An 11,470-nucleotide genomic window follows, 5' to 3' on the forward strand; every position below is an offset into this window, starting at 1 on the left:
CCTTAAACAGAATTTTTAAAAACCTGGCTGTTACCCAATATTACCCATAGTCACCCATAGGTTAAGAATCCCTGCACTAAAGTTTTATTTTGCGCTCGCAGGTCAGTTTAAAAGCTTTCACCAATTTTTGAGGACCAGTGTTATCGGCAATGTCTCGCTCACTGCTGATCTGCAGCAGATGCTCAAGTCTTTGTGATGACATGGCAGGTCGCAGATAATAGTTTATTGTCTTAACTTTGCTGTGGATACGTTCACAAGATGCCACAGTCATGGGCAAAGTAGCAACAAGAGCAATAATTTGAAACAAATCGCTGTAGCCTACAAATGATTTAAGATCGTTTTGTCCACACAAATTCAAAAGTGAAGGCGAACACAACCACGCGGTCTTGGTCAATCCACTTTGGTGCTTTTCAAATTCTAGTTTCCACTTGTGACAATTAGCTGACCTCAAAAAAAGAAGATATTGCTGCCCAACCGATTTTCATCGAAATTATAGAATTTGACTAAATATTCAACTTTAGGCAAATTTGATGGAGACATGTGCATGAAATAAAATGTAGCTGCATTTGACATTAATTCATAGGCTTGATCCGAGTAACGCTTTTTAAGTTCATTTAGCATTCTGTCAAAGGATGGAGAAAAATCTCTTCTTAACTTTTCTGTAATGGATTCAGATTCACTCCAAAAAAGACTGTCGCAACCTATCAATATAATATCTTACCATCTCGGAAATGGCTTGGTGGGTAGCGGCATCGCTTAGCCGGCGTGGTGGTTTCACTGGTAATTTGATTTCTATCCGCAAACAGCGATGAGTTGAAAACCAATTTGTTAATATCTTCCTCTGAACGCAGTGAGTCAAATGCTTTTGTCAAGTCGTTGATAGCAACAACCCCAGTGGTGAGATCCATTTCTTCACTGTTTAAATAATCTGAAGCCTGTTTACTTAACGAAAAGCATTTATGAGGAATAAGACTAGCAGTAACAAATTCAGTTTGCTTGATGCGGAACAACAAACAAGTAGCTACATCATTACCTTCGTTTGACATCTGTTGGAACATTGACAGCAGTGCTGGATAGAGGCTACATTAATAACCCCATCCAGATCATCTAAACGTGCAGACCATCTAGTAGCCTATCAGATAACGAGTGCAATGCAATTTTTCCAGACGTGATTCCCTCCTTTTTCAAATGCTCTTCATACAAAAAAATGTCTCTTGGGAGAACAGTCCATAAAGTGGTAGATGTTACCAATTGTTTCAAAAATTGTTTTGACTGTCGCTACGTTTTCAACACTGCGCCCAAGCGCAAGATTTAATCGGTGTGCAAAACAATGAAAATATACCGACAGTTTTTGGCACTCGCTGCAACTAGGTGTTGCTGTACACCTTCATCCTTGCCTGACATGTTGGTGGCCCCATCAAAACCTTTGCCTATTAGGTCTTATAAAGCTTGTGTCTCAGCTGTGATAAAAGCCATCACCTCAAAATGGTAAAATTAGACTACAATCAATCAATACAACAGAGCGATAACAATTGAAGATTCTTCATTTCTTCGTATGTCAATGCTGCAAAAGTAATTCATACGTAAGTAGTTGAAATTAACTTATGACGCAGTTACTAGGCCCCCCTAACCCCCTGCATACACCCCAAGTTTTCTCATCGGATCTCGACGAATTACAAAATTGACCCTAAATAGGAGTGGGGTGGACATGTCCACCCCAGTCCACCCCGTGGCGTCGCTACTGGTCACATGCTTCCCCACATATTAGACAATTGTTCTTGAAATCAAAAAATATACTTGAAGATCGTTTGCTACGTTTCACATATGACGTTTCTTGATTTTTGTTCTTCCTTTTCAGATATCTCCCGATATGATTGTTTGATGTATAAGTAAGATAACAGTTTTGATGGTAATATAAGGCATTGCTTGAACCCAATGTTTCATAAAAGTGATCACATCTTCTTTCGCTGCATTGTTTTACTTTTTCTTTACGTGTCAATGTTAATTGTGCCTCCACTAGAACAATCCAATATAGGCCTACTTTGAAGCATACAAAGGGATTCCATACTCTGCATATTATTTAGACAAATTACTTTTTATTTTCTGAAAAAAAAACGAAAAGAAATAAAATGAGAAAACAAACTCAATGCAAATATTCCAAACAAGGGTGATGAAGACATGCCATAGCAGTTTAAAATGAACTTCACAACGCAACACCATGTCTTCATGTTCTATTTTTACACAATTTGCCAAGAAATTGAACAAATAATGATGGGAGAAAATGTGATAAACTGATCAGAGTTTTTTGTGGATAACTTTAGACCTCAATATTATTAATCTAGACAAAAAATCCTTTAAAATGATGTATAACATGCCTATGTTTGGACCAATTGAGATTTTTTCCAAATTTTGTCTTGGCAAATTTTCCCGATTTTACGGACTTTGGAAACCGAACAAAATCGAGATGTTGCCCAAGGTTTGGAAGGTGGCAACATCTCTAAAATTGTTCCTATAGGACCCCTCTAAGTACTTCTACAAAAAAGTTCCACTCAGTATTTCAGTACAGGTCAACCTCACTAGCCCCGGACTATTAGTCCTTTAAATTTATTTAAATAAAACCTCAATTAATGTTTTTATTTGTTTTTCATTGGAAAACTTGTGGGGATATAGTCCAGGGCCTTTGAGAGAAATTAGAATTGGTCTGGAAGCAATACGAAAAATGGGCCCCCAAAAAAACAATTTCCAGCAAAAATAAAAGCAACAAATTTGTAGCCTATCATGCGTTGCATCATATCTCTTATGCTGAAGTTGGTCTACTTTCCTCAATGTGAACTTGAAGTTCTTTAAAGTTTAGAGTTTTACAACATATTGTTATGAAAAAAACTTTTTTCAATATGAAAATCAACCAAAATCACTCGACTACACTTGCAGCAAAATTGCCATTGCTTCTCACTATTTTGTCTAGAAAAATTGTAGTAGGCCTATAGTCGTATGGCGTGCACATCGCATGTGCAGTGCATTTGACGATTAAACCAGTGTTTAACAAATATCGTCACATGCATGTAGGCTACTGCTCCATATCGGCCACTGATTTTGGTGTATGGGAAATCCTTGACCAGGTGATTGACGTCTTGAATATTAGATTCGCATTGTGAACATTCAGGGCTGCTGAGAGTACCCCATCCATGTATTGTTTGGGTAGTGCGGGTGTGTTTGCTGATGATCCTGTTAGCTGTTACCCATTCTTGTCTGTTTGTTATGTAAAATCCTGGAAGAGCCGTTGTTTGGTCGGTGATAACGTCTCCACCCCTTGACAAGTCGACGTGCCAGGCCAGTATTGTTTCCAATCATGGTGCGAATCGAAATTGTTGTAACTGATAATTTTAGCATAGCCAAGATAGAGAAAAAATTGTGAGCACACAATAATCCTGGAAGAGCCGTTGTTTGGTCGGTGATAACGCCTCCACCCCTTGACAAGTCGACGTGCCAGGCCAGTATTGTTTCCAATCATGGTGCGAATCGAAATTGTTGTAACTGATAATTTTAGTGTAGCCGATAATTGTAGGTAATGAAAATAGCTCAACAAAGCATTCAATTCACTCTAGACCTTTAGCAATGCAAAGTTGTAGATCACAGCATCAAATGCAACGTCTGATTTGGTGCACAACATGTACTGGCTGTTAAATTGGTTTTGGGTCATGGTTTACAAGATATTCTTTAAAAATTTGAGTGTGTTAAAACCACGTTTTCAACATGCAACCGTTGGAAGTACCGGTTTACGTGAAAGATTCTCAAAGCCACAAAAATATTTGGAAAAATGTTTCGAAAGTTGACATTAATGATTTCCTTAAGTAAAGATCACGGGTGATGAGTTCCGGTTTGCAGCTCAAGGTTGCTGTGTACTTGTGTAGCTTTCTTTTAAAATTACCAACTCATCCGAAACATCAATATTCTTTAAATGGAGTTCCTTGATAGCCTACATCTGTTACTAGATTATCAACAACTACAGCGAATCTTTTCCAACATAGCCTGCGATAGAATGAAATTACGTTTGATTAAGCCGGTGAAGAGGTTTTGAAAGAGCGTCCCGACCCCAGAAAATCTTTTTCTTTTGAATTCATAGTTCCCACAATAAATTTAGCTTGCGAGTAGCCTACTCTTTCCAGCTTTCTCTAATTTTGTTAACATTTTCCTGTAATTTCATTAAATTCATCACCTCATTGTCCATTGAACAGTCCTTTCGCTGTATGAAGAAGTTAGTGGAGTGAATCTCATTTAGGACTGTAATCCACATAATGGTATAGATTTTAAACTGTAGGCTTCTTAAATAACGAAACAGCTTTCTTTAAAATTTCCTATCTGACAGGTTACAATTGAAAATGACACAAGCTTACATTCGATCAATTAGCCTACTCCAAAATTTATATGACATCTGGACTACACTATGAACCTAACTAGATTAAAGCAATGCCATTTATAAGCAGAAAATAGGCAGGAAGGGTTTACTTCCTTTAATCTTGCTTGAAAATCTTTCACATTTCCCGACATGTTGGATTAATATGCCTGGCCAACGCAGTGTTTGAAGTCAAGCTTCAGTTGGTCAAGCAAGAATAGTAAGATACATGCTTAGCCATTAGCATTAGCCGAGTAAAAACAACAGAAATCGTTCAGTGATACAAAAATCAGTAGGCTTAATAGCAGCAGATTTTACGTATTGAAGTAGTTGAACATAGCCTACCTTAATACGACGGTACCCGGTCACTTGGTCGACAGACATTTGGTCGACAGTCATTTGGTCGACAGGACGTTTGGTCGACAGACATTTGGTCGACAAGACATTTGGTCGACAGAACATTGGTCGACAGACATTTGGTCGACAGGACGTTAGGTCGACAGAACGATTTATTTTTGGTTTAGGGTTAGTTAACTAACCTTAACCCTAACCTAACTTAACCCTAACCTAACCTAACCCTAACCTAACCTAACCCTAACTAACTCTAACCCTAACTTTAAACCTAACCCTAACCCTAAAATGAATCGTTCTGTCGACCTAACGTCCTGTCGACCAAATGTCTGTCGACCAAATGTCCTGTCGAATAAATATCTTGTCGACCAAATGTCTGTCGACCAAACGTCCTGTCGACCAAATGTCTGTCGACCAAATGTCCTGTCGACTAAATATCTTGTCGACCAAATGTCTGTCGACCAAACGTCCTGTCGACCAAATATCTGTCGACCAAACGACCGGACACCAATACGACAACGATTTGTTCCTGATGAGAAACAAATGAAATAGCATCTACAGTAGACTACAATGATGGAAAAATACTTGAAACTATAGGCTACACTGCACTCAAAAATTTGTTCATTGTTAAGGTGGTACATTTCATTTTAGTAGCGAAAATGGACCCCCCTCAAACGTGAAAAAACGAAAAACTACTCGTTTTTCCTTTACGATGTTATGCTAGGGGGGAAGTTGCCCGACTTATCTCCCTCTCGGAGCCCCTGTATAGCAGGGTAGGCAGAAAATTTTGTACAAGAAAGATGTTTAAATTTTACAATCTTGAATTAGGCTAGGCTACATCAAATTAAAATTATAGTAACCTATTTTTATTCTACCTCAAAAACAACAGTAAGCCGTCGTCGTTGTTCATGACAAAGTTTAGGCTTATATTTACTGTAGACGAAAAATTGGGATTACAGAATAAACGTAACTGAATTTACACGAAGCCTCGAAGCCTACCTGGGACATAGGCAGTGTTGTACGTTGACGCCGTCAATTTGACGGCGTCATTTGACGGCGTCATTTGACGGCGTCAACTTTTTGTTGACGCTGAGGCTAGCGCCGTCAATTTATTTTTCAATTGACGGAAGTGATAGCGCCGTCAACTATTTTGCCGATTTTAAGCGTCAAGCGCCATGCGTAATTTTTTGCTTTCGTAGAAAATCTCGTTTCACAATAAGAGTTTCACCTATGGTTTCACAATGTATTCTGGCCAGCGCGACTCATCCGAATTACCGGCTTTTGCGTTGGTCGGAATGGCTCCCTGGAATATTCGCGGAAGAAGTTCGCCAAATGGTGATCACCCATGTATTGAGAACGAGGGATCAGAGACAGAAAGCGAAAAATCCATGAATGGCTTCGCGGACGTTAAAGATACTTTATTTCAAGAGCTCTATGTCCCTAAAAAGAGCGATGTTGGTGCAGTGGACCTCGTTAAAAGATTTATACATGCTAAACCATCACAGCACGCTTGGGACAGTGATACCTTTCCAAGTAAACGCTTTCAACTTGTTTTTGAAACAACGCCCCAATACCAACCAGCGCTGATGTGGAACGCATGTTTTCACTTGGAAAAGACAATATGCGTCGCAAACGCAGCAGATTGTCAGACAAGCGTTTTGAAATGCTTGTTTTTTCTGAAAGAAAATAACTAATAGGCTAAGCAGCTAATTACAATACAGTCTCAAAACATAATACCTGCTCTTTATTTATAGCTATTGTAAGCCTAAACTTGGTTGAAATATTTCCGTTTTATGAGACGCTGGCAAAAAATAGCGCTAGAAATTAGCGCTGACGCTAACGCCGTCAATTTCTTTAAGAGCTTACGCAGTACTTTACGCCGTAAAGTTTTTAGGCAATTCGCGCTGACGCTGACGCCGTCAATTTATTTCAATGACGCGTACAACACTGGACATAGGCTACCTAGCCTATGCAAACATTGTTACGGACAATTTACCACTTTTACCTTGTAGCATTAAAGTAGGCTTACTTTAAATATCAATACATACAAACAAGCAAGCCTCACTGATGTTTTTTTCAAACTATATGTGTCATGTGCAAATGGTTTTTAATGCGGATTGAAAGAGAAAAAGGTGATTACCCAGTGTCATCAAGGAAACTAAAAAACATCTAAACTCCTTTACATCTGAAAACTCAAAAAATAAAAAGTTAGAATTGAATGAAACAAAGAAAACTACCATAGTTGTTCTAATGATCCAACAGACCACCAAATCTATAGATAAAGTTTTTTTGTTTGTCATATCCAGGCTTACGCCCGGTGATTGAAGATTTAGAAGTCTAAAGGAAGGCAAGGAAGCCAATCTTTGTAACCACCTTCAGGCATGCCTTTAAGTGTCTTACCAAAGACACAACCGCATACCTTTAAGTGTCTTACCAAAGACACAGCCACATGCTCTTGATCGGTGTCGAACCGGCGCCTTTTCGAACGTCGTTCCAGGGCTCTTACCACTCGACAATACAGTCGAAAAAAATTTTGGTTGGACTTACAGACAAACTTTTTACGGTAGCCTATTAAAAACAGTAATGTTACACTAGTTAAATGGTATCTTGTTTGCTTTTTTTAGGCAAAAACATAAATAAGCGTATTAGAAAAAAGCATAGTCTACTAGATTTTTTGAAAGTATTTATGCCCTTGTAAATGCAGCACCTCGGCCATAAAGTGTAGTATCATCATCCAGCATTTCAAAACAATTTGTGAAAAATCTTTCCATATTAACTATCCTTTTGTTCTAACAGCAGCTGAATCTTTATCCTCGGTCTGAGAAAGCCTCTGATAGGTTATTCGTGGTAGTTTACTTGTAGAGGCTATTGACGGAGGCCCGGTTACCAAGGTTGGCAGAGTCAAGTTTTCCGATTGTTGAAGTGTTGTTGCCGGAGAATTGTTCTGTTCATTAGGTAACCTACGCTAAATGGAGAGCAGTCGTGAAATGCGTTGCTCAGGCGCACACCCCGAGAACTAAACCAGCGCCGCGTAATCTTGAGTCGGACACTTAACCACTAAGCTAACGGGGCGGACTTCCGCTATCGTTGCTATCCTGTTGTACGTAATGGCTATACAGTATAGGCTACCGCTTTTTCATGCACCAAATCTAATCTACGAAACGGCAGTAAAACTAACGAAATAGTAAGGATAAAGATAAAAATCAGAGTAGGCATTGCCTTCATGTTGGCTGTTTATCATCATTGACCACAATGCACAATGTTAATGAGAAACATCATATTGTGGAGTTAGGCAGTATAAATGATGTGCCTACGTCTATCCAACATGAAGTTATAAAGTTTTATCACAATCGATTTAACAACCTTAACTAGCTTATTTAAGTTTAATTTTACATGATGGTGGTCTACTTTACCAAAAAGGCTGTAACAGGCCACGTTAAAACAATCAAGAGCCAATAAAATTAAAATAACCCCTGGCGTACGCCACAGTGGGAAAGTGATAGAAAAGAGTTTGGGTGGCAGATTTAGAGCCAGCTCGATTCGACGCCTTTCAGCCTACGTAAAGAACAAAACATTTGTTAATAAAAGTGTACAATAACCTACACTTATTAGTTAATCTTGCTATTCTTTTGCAGGGGTTGATGATATTCTTTTTAAATTGCTTGTGGAGATCCAATGTGAGAGAAGTTTGGCTTCCAAAATCCTTTTTGACCACTTTCAAGCAACGTGCGCACACTCCATCTAGATTAAATACATTCACTTTCCGTATGACGAAAAAAGAGAATATCTCATGATCATACTATGTTATAATTTAACCTACAAGCCATATTCTGTAGTAGCCTAAATAAATATTCGTTGTTAAGGGTTAAATCCTTGCTGGAATAAAGCTTGCTTGCAAAATGAGCATGTTCATAATCCTTCACGTTAATGTCACAAAATTCATTGGCTTAACCAAGGGTGAGCTGAAAGCTTTTACCCTACCAGAGATAATAGTATGGGGCACCCAATGTTGCATAGTTATAAAAAAACAAATTATGAAAACACTATTACTGTATTAAAACAAGTCAGAAAGTTTTCTTAAAAGCAAATTTTAGATACAATGTAACCTACAGTTTGAAGAGGTTAGGACTAACAGCCTACCAAAGTCTCAAAATGTCGGTTTTTAGATATGGACATTTGATGTTTTATGTTTCTTGAAGCAGTTTTCGCTGTTTGTGGTTTATTTGTGCGTGCTTGTATCATAAAGATTAAGCAGATAAGCATAGGTTACCAAGTATCCGTTTCCGGCTTGTTGCTGTTTTTGACCTAAGTACTTTCTTTGCATTAGTGTAACTTTTTTTTAAAAGGGAAAGGGAAGTCTAGTGGCGTACGTATTCAGGGACAGTGTTTTTTTTTAAGGTGTTTTGGGGGACCGAAACGGTCCCCCAAATTTCTCCAGCGGTTTTCCAAAATTTGGACTTGCAACTATAGTAGAAAAGTAATGGTTGTTTCTCGCTATGTCTTGTCGATAATACGAATATAGCCTACGATCATAGTTCACGTCCGGAAAAAAGAATAAGTGGAGGTACAGCTAACAGCTGTATCAAAGAGTTATTCACAAAAGAAGTGCACCTTCGATACTCGTCAATGTTTATTTCTGATTTATGGCGCATAATGATCAGTTTTTACGTGTGGAAACATAACAAGCAGAAGCCAACAAGCACACTTTGTTTGATTGTGCAGCAAACTCGTTTGGCGGCCGTGTTGGGCAGGCTGTTTGGTCGCTGTCACAATCATTTAAGCTGTGCCTTGTCGAATAACTCATTTTATGTTGCGTTGATTGTATGTAGTTATGGCTACTTTTAAGTATTTAAATGAAACACTTGCGGTCTCTTAAAACTACTTAACGGTCACCCAAACCAAACCTTTAAAAAAAAACTGCTCAGGGAGGGGGCATTGAGCCATGGATTTGGTATTTCTTTGTTTATAACAACAGTCAACATTGTTATTTGTTTGCCAATGCTATCCAAAACATATGAAATGCCGTACTCTACTTTGTTATATCACTAAATCTTTTTTTAAACTGGAGGCAAAGCCCCGTGCGTTCACCACTGGTGAAGTCTATTTCACTTGATGTAATTGTATTAAATAAACCAAACGCAATTCCATGGGCTTTAATCTTTTAGGATGTAAGAATAAAATAATATCACAATTATATACGAACCTAACTTGCTGCAAAAGTTAGACTATCTTTAGGTTATATGCTATTTCAATACACCAAAATTGCTCAATTCCAAGCAAAAAAGCCAAGCAGAGCAAATAACAGTGGTATATGACTTGGGACTGCAAAAGGAAGTCCAAAATAGCCTATCTCAGCGATAATTCAGTTTTGGTCAAAATGTGACAAGTCTTCTTCGTCGTAAGTCAGATTAAGCATAGGTTACCAAGGTTACCTGCTCAGGGAGGGGGCATTGAGCCATGGATTTGGTATTTCTTTGTTTATAACTACAGTCAACATTGTTATTTGTTTGCCAATGCTATCCAAAACATATGAAATGCCGTACTCTACTTTGTTATAATTACTAAATCTTTTTTTAACTGGAGCCAAAGCCCCGTGCGTTCACCACTGGTGAAGTCTATTTCACTTGATGTAATTGTATTAAACAAACCAAACGCAATTCCATGGGCTTTAATCTTTTAGCATGTAAGAATAAAATAATATCACAATTATATACGAACCTAACTTGCTGCAAAAGTTAGACTATCTTTAGGTTATATGCTATTTTAATACACCAAAAATTGCTCAATTCCAAGCAAAAAAGCCAAGCAGAGCAAATTACAGTGGTAGCCTATATGACTTGGGACTGCAAAAGGAAGTCCAAAATAGCCTATCTCAGCGATAATTCAGTATTAGTCAAAATGTGACAAGTCTACTTCGTCGTAAGTCATCGATCGATGTTGAGTCTTTACCCACATTTTCCTGTGTCAATACTTTCAACAAGTTGGATTGCTTATTATTTTTTTGTTGAATACATTATAAACAGATGCGTATCCATGATATGATGTATGACGTCACTTGCGCAAAGCTAAGATAGGAAGCGATAGAATCTGATTCCCACATGATTTTTGTGCACATTGGTCACAGCGGAAAACCATAATATCTCCGTGGGAAAGTTGTAAGATAAAATTTCCGAATCTTTCGTCTGTATGCGATGACACCGAGCGAAACACACTTTTTGAAGTCTTTGAAGTTTTTACTAATTGTATTTTAAGAAAGGACAGCAGCACAAAGGCGCAACATGTAAAAAGAAGGCAGAAGGTAAAAAGGCGCAGCATGTTCTCACTAAAAAGCTTGACACCGCAGGACAGATTTCTGGATAAAGGACGTAAGTTTGGTCCAGTTGGTACACAAAAAGCAGAGCAGTTTAATGTTCGACCAACCTTCTCAAGCAACAATCGAAAAGTAACGCAATTAATGGAATATTTTTACCCACAAGTAACTTAGATCTATGACGTAACAGTCAGTATATTGTCGTGCAATTCTACATACTAAGTAAATCGGAGTGATGCACATTTCTAGCAATGTTCTATGACGTAAGACGCCAGGGTAATTACACTTTAATGGTTGAACGGCTTTATATGACGTTTGATCTGAGGAACGATTGTTCGTAACATAGTGACCCCTAGTTATGACAGTCCGACATAGTATAACTAAACAAAATAAACATTTGACGACAATCGGGCGCT

At 38.2% G+C, this 11,470-nt stretch overlaps 1 protein-coding gene across 1 annotated transcript in view; it reads left to right on the plus strand.

The window, feature by feature from the left end:
- Positions 1-8,739, plus strand: part of LOC145788466 (uncharacterized) — a 98,902-nt gene extending 90,163 nt beyond the window's left edge. The window contains exon 16 of the mRNA XM_082600231.1: positions 8,380-8,739. Within this exon, the coding sequence (XP_082456357.1) occupies positions 8,380-8,538 (159 nt within the window). The 3' untranslated portion in view covers positions 8,539-8,739. The remainder of the gene's footprint in view (positions 1-8,379) is intronic.
- The last annotated feature ends 2,731 nt before the right edge of the window (positions 8,740-11,470 follow it).

This window comes from Aplidium turbinatum, chromosome 2 (genome assembly GCF_918807975.1).
Source record: "Aplidium turbinatum chromosome 2, kaAplTurb1.1, whole genome shotgun sequence".
Classification (NCBI taxonomy): Eukaryota; Metazoa; Chordata; class Ascidiacea; order Aplousobranchia; family Polyclinidae; genus Aplidium; species Aplidium turbinatum.